Source organism: Callospermophilus lateralis, chromosome 3 (assembly GCF_048772815.1).
Source record: "Callospermophilus lateralis isolate mCalLat2 chromosome 3, mCalLat2.hap1, whole genome shotgun sequence".
Classification (NCBI taxonomy): Eukaryota; Metazoa; Chordata; class Mammalia; order Rodentia; family Sciuridae; genus Callospermophilus; species Callospermophilus lateralis.
This window is the reverse complement of record NC_135307.1, coordinates 177077403-177096338: the sequence shown is the minus strand read 5'-3', so window position 1 is coordinate 177096338 and position 18936 is coordinate 177077403. Positions and strand designations below refer to the sequence as shown.

At 38.6% G+C, this 18936-nt stretch overlaps 1 protein-coding gene across 3 annotated transcripts in view; it reads right to left on the bottom strand.

Moving 5' to 3' along the window:
• The window catches only part of Phf20 (PHD finger protein 20), a 126156-nt gene that overhangs the window by 96817 nt on the left and 10403 nt on the right, over positions 1–18936 (bottom strand). For all 3 annotated transcript variants that reach the window (XM_076851779.1, XM_076851780.1, XM_076851781.1), the window contains exon 2: positions 6651–6765. In XM_076851779.1, coding sequence (XP_076707894.1) covers positions 6651–6733 — 83 coding nt within the window. In that variant the 5' untranslated portion in view covers positions 6734–6765. The remainder of the gene's footprint in view (positions 1–6650; positions 6766–18936) is intronic.

The following is an 18936-nucleotide window of genomic DNA, read 5'->3' as shown; positions in this document are numbered from 1 at the left end:
CAGAAGGAACAAAAGCTTAAGGCCAACCTAGGCAACTAAGGAAGACTGCCTCAAAATAAAAAATAAAAAGGACTGGGGATGTAGTTCAGTGGTAAAGGATCCCTGGGTTCAATCCCCAGTACCCAGAACGGAAGGAAGGAAGGAAGAAGGACACTTTTTAAATCAATTTATTTGGGTAGGGTGGTACTGGGAATTGAACCCAAAGGCAAATTTTACCACTGAGCCACATCCCCAGTCCTTTTTATTTTATTTTTTTAATTTTTTTTAGTTGATTTTATTTACTTACATAAATAAAGTATTAAACCCAGTGCCTTACACCTATTAGGCAAGCGATCTACCACTGAGCTACAATCCCAGCTCCTCAGTCCTTTTAATTTTTTATTTTGAAACAGCATCTCATTAAGTTGATGAGAGTCTCATGAAGTTGCTGAGGCTAGTCTCCAACTTGTGATCTTCCTGCCTCAGCATACTCAATAGCTGGGACTACAGGCATGTACCATTGTACCTGGCCCAAAAGAAAAAAATCTTAACATTCATTCAGTATATTTGTTAGTAATATTGTTATTGTAACTTTGAAACTATTTCATGAAAAATATAAAATATAAAAATAGGTAAAAGCATGAACAAGAACAAAAATTTGAGCAGGAGTTGTGGCTTAGAGGTAGAGCACTCACCTAGCACATGTGAGGCCCTGGGTTTGATCCTCAGCAACACATATAAATAAATAAAATAAAGGTATTGTGTCCACCTACAACTGAAAAAAAAAAAAAGAAAGAAAAATTTTCAGTGTAAGAGTAAAGAAAGACAGCAGGACACGGTGGCACATGCCTGTATCCCAGTAGGTTGGGAGGCTGAGACAGGAGGATTGCGAGTTCAAAGCCAGCTCAACAAAATCGAGACGCTAAGCCACTCAGTGAGACCCCGTCTCTAAATAGAATACAAAATAGTGCTGGGGATGTGACTCAGTGGTTGAGCGTCCTTGAGTTCAACTCCTGGTACATCACTACACCCCAAGAAAAAATGAGTAGACAAAGACAAAAATAAAAATACATAAATTCCTGGCAACTAAACCTCAATAAAGCTAAAGATACATATATAAACATACATATCTTGTATATATTTTTGTAAATATCATGTATATATGTATGTAAATGTTAAAATATCAAATTTAAATTGAAGATATTAAAATGAACTCATAGTTTTTCAAAAAATCTGTTTCTTAGCTCCATCCACTGAAAGGGGCTTAAAGTGACACCCAGTGCCCAGAGTTTAATTTCTAAATACATCCCCTGGCATCCAGGGATGATTGATTTCAGGATCCCACTGATCCCAAAACATGTACATACTAAAGTCTGTTTTCAAGTTCCTTATATAAAAATGATATAGTATTTGCATATAATACACACACACACACACATCCTCTATTATCCTCTCCTCTCCTCTCCTATACTTTGAATCTTCTAGATTTCTTATAAAACAAACCTAACAAAAATGCTATGTAAATAAATTTTATACTGTACTGTTTGGGGAATAAAGACAAGAAAAAAGTCTCTACATGGTCAGTACAGATGCTTTTTTTTTTTTCCCCAGATACTTTCAACCAAGACTGGCTGAATTCAAAGATATGAAACCCATGGATACAAAGGGCCAAAAGTACTATTTCCTAACAAAAGGAACCAGACTCTCTTGGGGAACTTGCTGAATCTAGGGTCAGGGACACAAAAAGTGGAAGATATGCCTGGGGCTTCTAGGAGTGCCAGAAAAGATAATTCTCAAGGATGAACATGACTATGTAAAAAAAAACAAAGGAGCTGATTTATAAAACTTCCCATTGCCCAAATATGGGATAATTTTAGAACTAAAAACAATGAATAGCCAGGAACAAAGACATGCACCCATAATTTCAGTGTCTTAAGAAGCTAATAATGGATGATCACAAGTTTAAAGTCAGCCTCAGAGACTTAGTGAAACCCTGTCTCAAAATACAAAATAAAAAGAACTGGGGATGTAGTTTATTCGTAGACTATCCCTGGGTTCAATCCCCAGTATTGAACAAAAATGAAAAGAAGAGATGTGTCTTCTTCTTCTTCTTCTTTTTTTTTTCTTTTTTTTTTTTTTTTTTTTGTAGTTGTGGATGGACAGCATGCCTTTATTTTATTTGTTTATTTTTATGTGGTGCTAAGGATCGAACCCAGTGCCTCACACTGAGAAGAATCTTCTTAAAAAAGAACATCAACTATTGAAACATAGACAGGAGACCAAGTTCAATGCCCAGCACAAAAACAAAGAAAAAGAATTACAGGAGAAAAATCACAATTTTCCCACCTCCAGTTTAACAACTTATTAAGGCAAGGATCATCAAATGATATTAAAATCTTTAGGAAGATGGTGTGGGGTAACAGTATACTAACATGTACCAAATATACCTTCAGGTTATTTTCTACTTGCACAAGGAAAAAATACCTTTATAATGGTGAGAGATGGTAGTCATTACCTTATCCAAGTAATACACAGAACAATGGGTCTATCTAGTTTTGTGTCCCCTGATGTGACATAATATGAAACACATGGAATTACTATTGAGTCATTCTATTAAAAAAAAAAAAAAATGTTTAGAGCTGGGGATATAGCTCAATTGGTAGAATGCTTGCCTCACATGCACAAGGCCCTGAGTTCAATCCCCAACACCACCAGAAAAACCCAAAAAGTTTACTCTGAAGTCAAGGCCTCACTTCCAGTTTATAGGAAATATAAGAGAATACAGGAAACAACCAGGAGCCCTGACGCACATTATAATTCCAGCAGCTCAGGATTTCAAATTCAAGATTAGCCTCTTTAACTCAGCAAAGCCTTAAGCAATTTAGGGAAACCTTATCTCAAATTGAAAAATAAAAAGGGCTAGGGATGATGTGGCTCAGTGGTTAAGCACTCCTGTGTTTGATCCTAGTACAAATAAATAAATAATAGTAAAAAGGACTGGGGATCAAAAAAAGAAACAAACAAACAAACCCACCATGATAAAACAATGTAACCAACTAGGAATGTGGAACATTCTACAAAACAGCTGTCCAGAACCGGTAAAATTTACTAATGCCATGAAGCAGGGAAAAGAATAATCAAGGAGCTGGGTCTGGGGCTCAGCAGTAGCGTACTTGCCTGGCATGTGGTGAGGCACTGAATTCAAGTCTCAGCACCACGTATAAATAAACAAATAAATAAGGATCTATCAACAACTTAAATAGTAAAAAAAAAAAAAAAGAAGAAGAAGAATCATGGATGAAAGCAAACAAAAAGACAAAAAAATACATGTAATATGTGAACCTTGTTTGGATCCTGGTTTGGAAAAAAAAAGTTGTAAGAGACATTCTTTACCAGGAGAATCTGAATATGGTCTGGATATTACAAGAAAACTGACAAGAACATTAAGACCTACCACTGTGTGACACTGAGCAAATGATTTCATCTCGCTCAGTTTTTTTCTTACTACTAAAAGTATATTCACAGCCAGATGTGGTAGCTCTCATCTGTGATCCCAGCTACTCAAAAGACTGGATCTAAGGTTTGAAACCACCTAGCAAGCTCCTGTCTCAAAATAAAATAAAAGGGCTGGGGTTGTGGCTCAGTGGTCAAGTGCCACTGAGTTCAATCCCCGGTACCAAAAAAAGAAAAAAGAAATAAAATAAAATAAAATAAAAAAGAGTGGGGATGGGGACTGGAGTTGTGGCTCAGTGGTAGAGTGCTTGCCTAGCACATGTGAGGCCCTGGATTCAATCCTTAGCACCACATTAAAATTTTTAAAAAATAATAAAATAAATGTATTGTGTCCAATTACAATTAAAAAATAAATATTAAAAAAAAAAAAGGATGGGGTTGGGGATTTAGCTCAGTGGCAGAGCGCTTGCCTAGCACGCACAAGGCCCTGGGTTCGGTCCTCAGCCCTGTAAAAAAAAAAAAGGTATAAAAAAAATAAAAATAGAAAAGGAGTGGGGATGTAGCTCAGCGGTAAAGCTCTTTACTACCATGCATGGGGTCCTGGGTTAATCTCCCTGTACTGCAATAAATAAGTAAATACTATACAAAATATATTAAGAAACTGAAATTCATAATAGCATCCATACTTCATAGGACAGTTAACTAGAAGATAAAGTGAACAATCCAGAAAGTTCATGACAACAAGCATTCAATAAATGTTAGTTATTAGCCAGACATGGTGGCACATGTCCATGTTCCCAGCAACTGCAGAGGCTAAGGTAGGAGAATTACAAATTTGAGGCCAACATCTGCATCTAAGTGGAACCCTGTCTCAAAATAAAAAAAAAAAACAAAGCCGAGAGCAGTGGCACTGTAATCCCACTGACCAGGAAGCTCAGGCAAGACAATCCTGAGTTCAAGGCTAGCCTCAGCAACTTAGGCCCTTTTTTTTTTTGGTACTAGGAATTGAGCCCAGAGGCACTTAACCACTGAGTCACATTCCCAACCCTTTTTAATATTTTTATTTAGAGATAGGGTCTTTCTAAGTTGCTGAAGCTGGCTTTGAGGCTCTTGCCCAGCCTCCAAGCAGCTGGTATTGTAGGCATGCAGGCATGTGAACTGCACCTGGCTACTGTCTCAAATTTTGGAAAAAAAAGGGGCGGGGGGGGGGGGGGGGGGGGTTTGCTGGGGATATAGCTTAGTGGTAAATTGCCCCTGGGTTTAATCTCCTCTTCCAATAAATAAATAAATGTTTATTATTTATTCTTAAAAATTGGCCATGATATCTTCATTTCTATATTAAAAATATGGTTAGGGAAAAAAGTAATGGCTGCAAATCAGGATTACAATGCCTCTAATCCCAGTTACTTAGGAGACTGAGGCAGGAGGAACAAAAGTTCCAGGCCAACAGAGCAATTTAGCAAGACCCTGTCTCAAAATTAAAAAAAAAACTAAAAAGGCCAGTGATATAACTTGGTAATAGAGCACCACTGGGTTCAATCCCAATACCCTAAAAAAGTTAACACTACAGAAAAGAAACAAGAAGTCTAATTTTTTTTTTAAACTCAAAATGATTACAGTATCAGTGGATACCGATACAGCTCTAGCTTTTTCTTTGCAGTACCCATGCTATGTAAGCACTCTAGCCCTTGGATACATATATAGTAAAATGGTAAAAATTTAGAACAGAAAGTACACAAGCAACTTCCGTTGCCTCTGGGAACAAAGGATGGGAATTGGGAAAGATACAAAAATGTTTTTCCATGATATCAGAAATGCTTTGAAATCCAATTAAATAAAAATATTCACATTTATTGCCTTTTTAAATTTTTTTTAAGATACTGGGGATTGAATTTTTGAAATTTGAAAAATTGAAAATTTCAGGGCCTCGAAAATGCTAGGCAAGTGCTCTATCTCTAAGCTCCATTCCCAGTCCAAAATTTATTGATTCTGAGTAAAAAATACAGGTTATTTTGTGATTAGCTGTACTTTATTTTTTCTGTAATTTTTTTTTCCCAAATAAGACTTTTTTTTCTTCTCTTGATTCTCTACCACCAAAAGCTGCATTTAAAAAACTACTAAAACCCAAGCTGGCTGTGATGGTGCATGCCTATAATTTCAGCAACTCAGGAGGCTGAGGTAGGAGGATTGCAAGTTCAAAATGAGCCTCAGCAATTTACCGAGGCCCTAAGCAACTTAGCGAGACCCTGTCCCTAGTACCAAAAAAAAAAAACCAAAAAAAAAAACTGAAATCCATAAAAGGAAATAATCATAGATAATGCAAGCTGTTCAGTGCCTCTAATTTCAATAGCAGAAACAGTTTTCTGCACAGGCCACTTCCCTGCCTCTTTCTAGACAGAAGCTAGGAACTGGTTCATCTGTCTAGTTTAAGTTAACACCCCACCCCCGCCGAAGAGCTAAGCTTTTTTATCTTGCACAAACTCAAAAGGTTTGCATCTGAAACCTTTAACCATACCTTGAGCACTAACAAATATCCAAATTCTAGGATATCCTTAATCACAACCATCACTTTGATTTTTAAGACCTTTTCCCATATATTCTGTTATTTGATTCTCACAATAGTACCATGAGGCCAATGTTATCAGTACCTACATTTATAGATGACACCAGTGTACAACGTAAATAGCAGCCGGTGGTCAAAAGTCAATAACACAGTTAGGATGGCAACCCCTCAGCTTCTGAACTGAATCACCCTAACAGAGCTCCTGTGTGACTGTATTTCAGCCATATCACATCACACCCAGAAACCAGGAGGGGCTGCACACAACACAGATTTAAATGCTTTTCTTCACTTGTGTCCCTAATTTTTCTCTCTTCTTCCAGACAGGCAACCAAGAGCAAGAGAGATGCCACTATTAACTATTCTCTTCCAAGCAGCCACTCATGCTTCATTTTCCCTAACTTCTTCAGATAGACAGTCAAAAAGGGGAACCAATATGACCAAGGTGACACAAGATGGCCCCCCTGACACAGGAATCACTACAACAAAGAAAAAGGACATTCTCACCTTCTAAACAAGTCTCCTTCCATCTTCCAAGAGTTAAGGAGAATGAAAACACCACATAAAAGCCTAGGTTACCACTCTCTATCAGTGCTGGCAAAAAGCCTTTACTTAAGGGTTTAATTAACAATTAACAACCAAAAAAAGGTAAAAGTACCAGTTTTTTAAACGGTCCCGGGCTTCCAACTGGGCTCCCACTTCAAAGCTGATTCCTCTTCTGTTAGGTGGATGCTTTGTCATTTTCAGTCATCAACAGGGCTGCCTTTATTCTCCTGAAAAATCCAATTAAATATTTATGAAACTTAGGCAAAGTCTGCCCAGAGTGTAGCACCACTCACTACACATAAAAAAACAAACAGGCATTATTCAAAACACAAAGATCCATGAAACCCTGACAGTGCCCTTTATCATGCCTGCCCTCCTTTCAACACAGGTGTCCCTCCACTGATTCCTCCTCCTCCATCATGCCCATCACATGGTCTCTGGCACTGAGGAATTAGGAAACCTTCCCTCAGCACTGCTTATCAAGGTCTTGCCTACAAGGAGCACCCCTCAGAATGTCACAAAACAATGTTATCATGATTAAAGTCAATCAATTGCTGGCACAGCCAACAAACATTTGCTCAGTGATTATTTAGGGAAATAGTCAAGACCAAGAAACATACACTTCCTGCCCTCAAGAATCCTTCAGTTTAATGGGGGAAAAAAAAAATCGACAGTAAACAAAAATAATGGTAAGCTGTAATTGCCATGAAATTTAAGAGTTACAAAGGACATCAACCTCTCCTGACACTGAGACAAGAGCTGGGCATGGTGGCACATGTCTACAGCCCCCACTAATTGGGAGGCTGAGGCAGAAGAATCCAAGTTCCTGTCTCAAAGTAATAAAAAGAGCTGGGGATGTAGCTCAATCTCAAAGTGCCTGTGGGTTCAATTCCTAGTATCAAACACATACCAAAAAAAAAAAACAAAAAACATGTGAAGGATGAAGTAGCTATTAAACAACCCATTCCAGCAGGCTGAATCTGGGAAATAAAACACAACTCAAATAGAAGCAGGAATGGTTAACAGTTTAATTAAGGACATTGAAACGTAATAAACTGAAGCTATGTGAGCAGCAGGGTTTCAAACATATATAGACCCTGAGAAAGGGAGAGTCAGAGGTTTGACTGGCTTTCCTTAACACCATCCAGAAAATGATCAAAACTGGACTTGTAAGTATAATCCAATCAGTAGGGTAGTCTTCATTTGAGTTTCCCTGAAATGCCACATCAAAACATCTACCATTTATCTCTGACTTCAGGCATACCAAGTGATATTCTGATTAACAGCCTGCCCGCACAGATCATATAAAAAAGTGATGCCTAACAAGAAAGGCAGAGTGGAACGGAATGCTCAGTGAGCTGCAAGGGCCAGCCCCCATCAAAGGTAATGTAATTTAACGTAATGGGGGGTCAAATGCCTGGCCTTGAATTCACAGCTCCACCCCATTTTAGCTGCATGAATTTGTATAAATTACTTAACCTCTATGAATTTGTTTCTTCTCTGTAAAATGGTGAAGGTGATCATAATACTACCCCTCTTCAAGCAGTGGGTGTGGGGATTAAGAGAGTCAATCCATTTAAAGAGCACAATGCTGATAAAGTAAGTAGCCATTTACAACTATTGTCATAAATGAGGATATTAGATTTAAAATAACTTGGCTGGGGCTGGGGATGTGGCTCAAGCGGTAGCACGCTCGCCTGAAATGCGTGCGGCCTGGGTTCAATCCTCAGCACCACATACAAACGAAGATGTTGTGCCCGCCGATAACTAAAAAAAATATATATATATATAAATATTAAAATTCTCTCTCTCTCTACACCTCTCTAAAAATAAAATAAAATAAAATAAAATAACTTGGCTGAAGTTCAGGGGCTAAGTGACAGGCCCTAGAATAAAAGTCCAGATATGCCTGATTTCTGAATTAATTCTGTTTACCACACAATCTCCAGTTGGGGACCTTCCTTTAAAATTCAGGAATGAGGGCCCAGTTGTCCCAGCCACTGAGGCTGAGGCAGCTGAGCAACTTAAGGAGACCCGGTTTCAAAAAGTAAAAAGGGCTGGGGAAGTAGCTTAGTTATAAAGCACCCCTGAGTTCAATCTCTAGTACCAAAAATAATTAATTAATTAATTAATTAAAAATAATTAAAAACAATAGGCATGAGGGGAAAAGGCAGTAAATGAATGAAGATAAGCAAATTATTCCCAATGGGTTAAAAAAAAAAAAAAAAGTTACTCAGTTACTCTTGAGGTTGAATTGTCAAAAAGTTCTTACTAATCATGAACCTCTTCACTGTAACTCTGACCCATCTGTTTGGAGTTTCACTCTGGTATCAAACAAAACAAGATCAAACTAATCTGATTTTCTCACCCCCATCATCAATCTTCCCTCCACCTCTGTATGGTGGTAGAATTTTCTGTTTGGTTTTTTTTTTTTTTGGTGGGTGGGGAGATACCAGGGATTGAAGCCAGGGACAGGGTCTTGCTAAATTACTTAAAGCCTTGCTAGATTGTTGAGACTAGCTTTGAATTTGAGTTCCTCCTGCCTCAAGTCTCCTAAATTGCCCAGGCATGCACCACCAGCAATTTCTTTTTAAATCCCACATTAGGGATGTAGCTCAGTGATAAAGCATTTGCCTAGCATGCATGAGGCCATGGGATTGATCCCCAGAATAAAAAAAAAAAAAGTAAAGAGTCTAATACAAATATAGCTGGGTGTTGTAAACAGGACTGTAATCGTAGCTATTGGGAATGCTGAGGATCTCAAATCTGAGGCCAGCCTGGGCAATTTAGAGACCCTATTTTTTAAAAAAAGCCAAGCCCACACTTATGATCCCAGGAATTTAGGAGGCTGAGAAGGAGGATCTTGAAGTCAAACTAGTAATTTAGTGAGAAACACTGTTTCAAAATAAAAAATAAACTGGTGGTTCATGCCTGTAATCCCAATGGCTTGGGGCAAGAGGCAGAAGGATCCAGAGTTCAAAGCCAGCCTCAGCAATTTAGCGAGGAGGAGCTTAATAAATCAGTGAGAGGGCTGGGGATGTGGCTCAAGTGGTAGCCCGCTCGCCTGGCATGTGTGCGGCCCGGGTTCGATTCTCAGCACCACGTACAAACAAAGATGTTGTGTCCGCCGATAACTAAAAAATAAATATTAAAAAATTCTCTCTCTCTCTCTCTCCTCTCTCACTCTCTCTTTAAAAAAAATATAAATAAATAAATAAATAAATCAGTGAGACCCAAACTGGGCTGGGGATGTAGCTCAGTAGTCGAGTGTCCCCGAGTTCAATTTCCCAGTACCAAAAAATAAATAAATAAACAAACAAATAAAAAGAACTAGGGATATAGCTCATTGGTAAAGCGCCCCAGAGGTTTGAAAAAAAAAAAATTAAAGATTAGAATTTAAAAAAAAAAAAAATTGGGGATGGACAGGTGGTCCACACCTGTAATCCCAGCAGTTTTGGAGGCTGAGGCAGGAGGACTGCGGGATCCAAGCCAGCATCAGCAATTTAGCAAGGCCCTAAACAACTAAGCAAAATAAAAAAAATAAATAAAAAGGGCTGGGGGTGTGGCTCAGTGGTTAAGTTCTCCTGAGTTCAATCCCTGATATTTATAAAAATAAAGGGGAGATTCTGGGGATGTAGCTCAATGGTAAAGAGCCCAACTTCAATTTGTAATACACAAAGAAAAAAAAAAATTTTTTAATTTACATAAACGGGGGGTGGGGGGTTGGGGGACCAAGGATGCAACTCAGTGATAAATCACTTGCATATAATGCCCAAGGCCCTGGATTCAATCCTCGGTGCAGCACAACAAAATAGAAGCTGAATTTAAAAAAAAAAAAAAAAAAAAAATGTCTAAGAAGTATATTTTTACCTTTTGCACTTAGTTGTAAATATAAATCATTTTAACTTATGAGTCCTTCAGGCCTTAGGTTTTCATTCCTAAAACCATGTTCAATATGGACCCAAGGGAAATTTCATAAGAGAAAAAAGTCTGATGCAATCTATATCCACACAGGATTCCATTTTAAAGACTTTGACAGGACTTCAAATTACTCTTTTATGTTCAAATTTTCCTAAATGAAGAGCCCTAGGCTCCACAAGAGACAGAGAGCCTAGTTTATTTCATTAAATACATATTCAGTCAATGCCCCCAGCAAAGGCATTTCACAAACTATAAACTAGGAGAAAATAACTGAAAATAAGACAAAAAGCTAACTTCCCTTTTTAACAAAGAATGCAACAGAAGGAAGACAAAAATGTCAATTTACTTAAAAATGGACAAAGTTAGAGAAGGCATGGTGGCGCACCCCAAAGTCTCTAATTCCAGCAGCTCAGTAGCTGAGGCAAAAGGATCATCAGTTTAAATCCAGCCTCAGCAACTGTGAGACACTAAGCAACTCAGTGAGACCGTGTCTTTTAAATACAAAATAGGACTGGGGATGTGACTCAGTGGTAGAATGCCCCTGAGTTCAATACCCAGTACCCAACCCCCCCCAAAAAAAGGACAAAGTTTAATAACTGATTATTATGGGGAGGAAGGGAGATACAAAGGTCTGATAAACATGTGATTTTATACCTACATAACCCACCCTAAATTAAAGGAAATGCAAATCAAAACAACATTTTTTCAATTCTCAGATTGCCTAAGATGTAAAAGTATTGTTAACAGGGCTAAGGAGAAAAGAATATGCTTATATATACTTCCACCAAAAGCATAAACTGGAAAAGTTTTTCTACAGGCAACTTGGCACTACCTACAAAAATGCCAATACTCTTTGACCCAACAACCTCACACTATTAACTTATCTTAGACATACTCCCTCAAAGTCGGCCACATTATTTGTAAAGACGACTAATAAAAAGAGCTTTGCAATGCTCCAGCCAAAATGTCCATCAAAAGGGGCCTCCTTAGGGCTGGGGCTGTAGCTCAGTGGTAAAGTGCTTGCCTCACATGTGTGAGGCACTGGGTTCGAGTCTCAGCACCACATACAAATAAATAAATATATTGTGTGTCTATCTACAACTATGTACAGCTTATAAAAGGAATAGTGGCAATCTGTAAATGCTTAGATGAAGATATCTGCAATAACTGTTGTCCAGTAGAAGGACAAAGCTAAAAGACATATACTTGTGACTAGCTATCCCATTAATATAAATAATCAAATATAGACATAAACAGAGACATTAATCTAGTCCAGCATGTGCACAAAATTACTTCCTAGAAGAAACAGAAACTTTTTAAGTAGTTCTGTGAAGGCTGGGGTTGTAGCTCAGTGATAGAGATTGCCTAACATGTATGGGGCCTTGGGTTCAATTCCCAGGACCACAAAAAAAAAAAAAAAATGACAGGAACAAAACATGAAAATTTAACTTTGCATTTTTTACTTTTCCATATTGGGGCTGGGGTTGTGGCTCAGGGGTAGAGCACTCACCTAGCACGTGAGAGGTGCTGGGTTTGATCCTCAGCACCACTAACAATAAATAAAATAAAGATATTGTGTCCAACTACAACTAAAAAAATATTTTTAAAAAAAATTTCTAACCGGGGCTGGAGATGTGGCTCAAGCGGTAGCGCGCTCGCCTGGCATGCGTGCGGCCCGGGTTCGATCCTCAGCACCACATACAAACAAGGATGTTGTGTCTGCCGAGAACTAAAAAATAAATATTGAAACTCTCTCTCTCTCTCTCTCTCTCTCTCTCTCTTAAAAAAAAAAAAATTCTAACCTTATGTATGTACTTTCATTTTATTGTATTTTACTTGTTAGCAGGGATTCTCAGTAGTTAAGTAGCATGTGTGAAGCCCCGGGTTTCATACAAGTTAAAAACTACTCTATCACTGAGCTACAACGTAGTCCAGATAGTAAGATTTTAATTTTGGAGTACATGTTTATATTTCTTCCCAATTTTAAAAAAATGTTATTTAAATATGCAAATTTTTAATTTTTTTCTTCACTACTAGAGACTGAAGACAAGGGTGGTAAACGCCGCTGAGACACATCCCCAGCCCTTTTTTAAATTTTGAGACAGAAGCTAGATAATTGCCCAGGCAGAACTCAAATTTGCAATCCTTCTGCCTCAGCCTCCCAAACTGCTGGATTACAGAGATTCACCACCACATGCCACTTATATACCCAGATTTTTAAATGCAAATTTCATTTTAATACTATTTTACTGGAATTTCTCAACCACTAGATAAAATAATTAACACAGAAATGAAAACTGAAGTTCAGAGAAGAAATTAAGATACTCAAAGGCTAACAGTTTTCAAGGTTCTCCAAGGCAAGAGAAATCCCTCTTATCAAAAACAGCAGAATTATGGGGGCTGGGGTTATAGCTCAGCTGTAGAGCACTTGCATAGCAAGTGCAAGGCCCTGGGTTCAATCCTCAACACCACATAAATAAATAAGTAAAATAAGGGTATTATGTCCAACTACAACCAAAAAATTAACATTAAAAATTAGGAAGGCACAATGACCCAGGCCTGTAATCCCAGCTACTGGGAGGCTAAGGCAGGAGTATTACCAGTTTGAGGACAGCCTGGATAACATAGTGAGAGCCATGTCAATAAAATGAAAAAGAAAATCCAGGCATGGTGGTGCACACCTGTAATCCTGACAACACAGGAAGCTGAGGGAGAAAGATCCTAAATTCAAGGGCAGTCTCAGAAATTTAGTGAAGCCCTTAAGCAATTTACTGAAACCTTGTGTGAAAATAAAAAATAAAAAAGGGCTGGGGAGTATAGCTCAGTGGTAAAGCGCTCTGGGTTCAATCCCCAGAACCAAAGGAGCACTCAAGCAAAAGGCCCTGGATCCAATCCCCAGTATCAAAACAATTAATTTATTAATTTATTTATTTTTAAATAAAAGAAAAAAATCGACATTTTCTCCAGAAATAGACAAACCATTTCCTCTCTCCCCTAATACCATGCTTATAATCATGCTTTTAGATATAAACAGAATTGAAATGCAGGAAGACAAAGCAAGTAGGTGTTTTTTCAATGTGTCAGAATTATCATACCAATGTATAAGAAGCAGAAATATTTAATTTTTCATAAAGGACAAAAGTTAACACTGTCCCAGCTGTGGGGAACTGGAACACTGCCAGGGATCTGACAACAGCCGTCTTTTTAGACTTCAGCCTGGAAGCGACAAGAATTCTGTAAAACTGCTTAAAATCTTGGACTCAATCATTTCAATCTGAAGAACACAACCAGGATAAAAATAGATCATTTGTGAAAATGAAAAGAAATCCAGAGCTCTCTACATGCAATTCTAGAAAAAACTAGATATACTTCATATGTTTAAGAATAAGAAAATATTCAACTAATACTCAATACAGTAGGACTATACTGTAAACTGGGCAGATGCCTAAAAATTAAAAAAATAAAGAATACTAATAGGAATGTGCCTGTAATTCCAGCCACTAGGAAGGCTGAGGAAAGGGATTAGCTAGAGCCCAGGAGTTAAAGGCCAGCCTGAACAATATAGTGAGACCTTGTTTGATGTCAAAAAAGGAAAAGCCAGGACTGGGGCTGTATCTCAGTGGCAGAGCATTGCCTAGCATGTGTGAGGCACTGGGTTCGATCCTTAGCACCACATCAAAAATAAATAAATAAATAAATAAACAAGGGCTGGGGACATAGCTCAATTGGTAGAGTGCTTGCTTCACATGCACAAGGCCCTGGGTTCAATCCCCAGCACCACAAAAATAAATAAATAAATAAACAAACTAGTAAAATAAAGGTAATCTGTCCATCTACAACTACAAGAAAAAAATAAAAATAAAAAAAAGGAAAAGCCAGGAACTGTGGCACACAACTGTAATCCCAGGAGGATAAAGGGCTGAGCCAACACGGTCAATGACTCAAATTCAGATTCTCAGCTACTACCGCAAGATTGTTTATGAGCTATCTTTTTAAACTATTTCTTTTCTTTATAATATTCCTATTAAAATGGCTAGTACAGCAGGTACAACGGTGCATGCCTATAATCCCAGGGACTCAGGATGCTGAAGCAGGAGGTTCACAAATCACAAGTCTGAGGTCAACGTCAGCCACTTAGCAAGACCCTGTCTCAAAATACAAAATAAAAAGAGTTGGGGATACAGCTCAGTGATAGAATGCCCTTGGTTCAATCCCAGTAGCACCAAAAAAAAAAAAATCTAGTAGTCTAGCCAGGTGTGGTGGTGCACTCCTATAATCCCAGCGGCTTGGGAGGCTGAGGCAGGAAAATTACGAGTTCAAAGCCAGCCTCAGGAAATGCAAGGCCCTAAACAACTCAGAGAGACCCTGTCTCTAAATAAAATACAAAATAGTTCAATCCCCGGTACAAAAAAAAAAAAAAAACTCTAGCACAAACTAGGTACTCAATACATGGAAGCAGACTATTTTGAATTCATAACACATTTACAGTAACTGTGGTACTATCAAGGACTCTGGGTTTTTATTTGGGGATAGATTAAACATTAAAAGTGATAGATGAGAGCTGGAAATGTGGCTCAGTGGTACAGTGCTTGCCTGGCATGCACAAAGCCCGGGGTTCAATCCCCAGAACTGCAAACATAATAATAATAAATAAAAGTGATAGATGGGTATGGTGGTACACACCTGCAATCCCAGTAACTCAGGAGACTGAGGCAGGAAGGTGAGGCAGGAAGATGGCAAGTGCAAAGCCAGCCTCAGCAACTTAGCGAGGCACTTAGAAACTCAGCGTGACCTTGTTTCTAACTAAAATATAAAAAGGGCTGGGATTGCCTGAGTGGGGGATAGGGGTACAGCTCAGTGATAGAATGCCCTTGGTTCAATCCCAGTAGCACCAAAAAAAAAAAAAAAAAAAAAAAAAAAAAAAAAAAAAAATCTAGCAGTCCAGCCAGGTATGGTGGTGCACTCCTATAATCCCAGTGGCTTGGTTCAATCCCAGTAGCACCCAAAAACAAACAAACAAAAAAACAGCACCCCTGGGTTCATCTCTGTTACCAAAAAAAGTGATAGATATGAAACAAGACCTTCAATGAGTTGACTCTGGGGCAGGGTGAGGAGAAAATAAACTCTTGGATACCAGAGGACAGAATTATAATCACCGGATACAACAGAACTGACTTTGGGATAAACCACTGGTTCTTACCAGACCGGCATTCGGTCTCTATTAAAAGGGAATGGTGGGCTGAGGATGTGGCTCAAGCGGTAATGTGCTTGTCTGGCATGTGCGGGGCGCTGGGTTCATCCTCAGCACCACATAAAAATAAAATAAAGATGTTGTGTCCACCGAAAACTAAAAAATAAATATTAAAAATCTCTCTCTCTCTCTCTCTCTCTCTCTCTCTCAAAAAAAAAAGGGGGGGGGGATGGTGCCTTTTATTTATTTATTTATTTTTGTGGAGGTAAGGTATACTAAGGATTGAACCCAGGTGCACTATAACACTCCATTATATCCCAGCATTTTCCATGATTTTTTAAAGTTTAATTTTAAAGTTTAAAGGTCTCCATAAATTTGCCCAAGCTGGCCTCGAACTTGCAATTTTCCAGCCTCAACCTCCAGGATAGCTGGGATTACAGATGTGAGGCACTGTGCCCAGCTTCATGGTGACTTTAAAGTCAGTATGCCTCACTTGAGGGATATTTCAAATAAAACACCAGTATAACTGTTCATTCAAAAAATAGAGTGCCTGCTATGTGCCATGCGGAAGATAAGACACCTTATCCCCAATCTCTAGTAATGAACAAAATAAACACAGCAGTGACAGGTTGGGTGTGGAACTGCACACTTGTAATCTCACTTACCTGGGAGTATGAAACAGGAGGATCACAAGTTTGAGGCCTGCCTGGGCAACTGAGATCCTATCTCAAAATAAAAAATAAAAAGGACTGGGGGACTGGAATTGTGTCTCAGTGGTAGAGTGCTTGTCTCATGTGTGTGAGGCTCTGGGTTCGATCCTAAGAACCACATAAAAATAAATAAAATAAAGGTATTTAAAAAAATTTTTTTTTTTAAAGACTGGGGATGTGACTCAATGGGTTCGATCTCAGTACCATAAGAAAAGAAAAAGAGGGGCTAGGGTTGAGGCTCAGTGGTAGAGGGCTCACGTAACACGTGTGGGGTGCTGGATTTGATCCTTAGCACCACATAGAATAAATAAATTAAATGGAGATATTGTGTTCGACTACAACTAAAAATTAAAAAAAGAAAAAGAAAAAATAAAAAACAGATAAAATAAGGTAACTAACTGGTCAATGAAATAATACTATCGATGGAAAAAATGTAAAACCAATAGCACAGAAGACCCATTTATTCATTTGACACTGGGTACTAAACCCAGTGTGCTTTACCACTGAGCCACATCCCTAGTCCTTTTTTCTTTTTAATTTGTGACAGGGTCTTGCTAAATTGCTGAGGCTGGCCTTGAATATGTGGTCCTCCTGCCTCAGCCTCCTGAGTCACTAGGATTACAGGTATGCAACACAGCACCAGTTGGAAGGACTACTTTAGATGAGGCCATTTAGAAAGGGCTCTCAGTGAAGCTAAGCAAAAATCTTAATATGGAGGAAACAATCACGTAAAATTCTAGATGAAGAGAACTCTAGGCAAAAGGAACATACTAAAAGCAAATACAGCTTTCCCTCAGGAAGAAACCCCCAAGGGGGCTCTGCCAAAAGTTATATCTTAGAGGAAAGCCAGGGAGAGCTTAAGATATAAGCACAAAAAGGTTTGAGATTCAGATTCTGACCAATTCTGCCTCTACTCTTCCACTGAGTGATGAGAAAAATGACTGAGCCTTTGTTTATCCATCTATAAAGATGGGATTAACATCCCATACCAGCTGGCAGTGACACATGCCTGTAAACCCTGCGACTAGGGAGGCAGAGGCAGGAGGATCGCAAGTTCACAGCCAGCCAGCAATTTAGCAAGGCCCTAAGCAACTTAGTGAGATAAAACATAAAAAGGGTTGGGGATGTGGCTCAGTAGTTAAATGACTCCAGTGGTTAAATGACTCTGGGTTCAATCGAAAAAAAAAAAAAAAAAGATTGGCAGGCACAGTGGCACATGCCTACAATCCCAGCAGCTTAGGCAGGAAGATCAGGAGTTCAAAGCCAGCCTTAGCAAAAGCGAGGTGCTAAGCAACTCAATAAGACCCTGTCTCTAAATAAAATACAAAATAGGGCTGGGGATGTGGCTCAGTGGTTTAGTGCCCCTGAATTCAATCCCTGGTACCTACCCCCCGAAAAAGAAAATGTATACCTTTTTACCTCCTAAGGTTGTGAAGAGAAAGTGAATTCATGGACGTTGAGTACTTAAGCACAGAACACACTAAGCAGCAGTGGTAAACTAGCAAAAAGGACATCAGACACAAAGGAATACTGTCAATACTATTATGAAATAGTAACAAATAGCATCCAATAAAGTCACAAACAAAAATAGCAGATCTTTAGTCCTAGGGAAGTGACAAGTTGGTTCAAGTTGTCCCAGCTCACATCAAAAGATGTAAATTAGTCCATCTTATTTGAGAGAGATGAGAGTAGACAGAGAGAAGAAATAGGCCTTAAAATTCCTGACCCTCTTTTTTCTATATATTTTTTTCATTTTTGTTTTTGTTTCCCCTGACCCTCTTCCCACACCTGAAATGCTTTCTCCAAGAGCCAAGCTATTCTCTTCACAATCAAAATTCAGACAGGGGCTAGGGTTGTAGCTCAGTGGTGGAGCACTTGCCTAGCATGTGTGAGGCACCGAGTTCGATCCTCAGTATCACATAAAAATAAATAAAACAGGGGCTGGGGATGTGGCTCAAGCAGTAGCGCGCTGGCCTGGCATGAGTGCAGCCCGGGTTCGATCCTCAGCACCACATACAAAAACAAAGATGTTGTGTCTGCCAAAAACTAAAAAATAAATATTAAAATTCTCTCTCTTAAAAATAATTAATTAATTAATTAAAAATAAATAAAACAAAGGTATTGTGTCCATCTACAACTAAAAAACATTTTTAATTTTTTTTTTTTTAATTCAGACAGATAGCAAATTCAGGTTGAGTTTACTTCTAATAAGCTACAGACAATGAGATGGTTAAAATCAATGGATCTTTCCAGAAGCAGTAAAAGGAACATGGTGTCCAGGCTTGGCTCTAGAATATTTCTGCTATATGACCTTTGGTACATTACTCAATCTCACTGAGTACTTTCAAGTTCCTTCTCGTTTTTTCAGTTTAAAGCCCAACACTGGTCATGTGCCAAGCTAGAAACACCAGCACTGCCCTTACCTCCTTCTCCCTCCCTCACCTCTTACTCTTCAGTCACTATTTTGTAGTACTCAAATCTAGGTTTCTTCTCCCATTACCTAGTTGTGGCCAAGTTAGGGCCTCACTGGTACTAAGTTCAATTACTAGGGCAGCTCTCAACTGAGCTCCAAACTT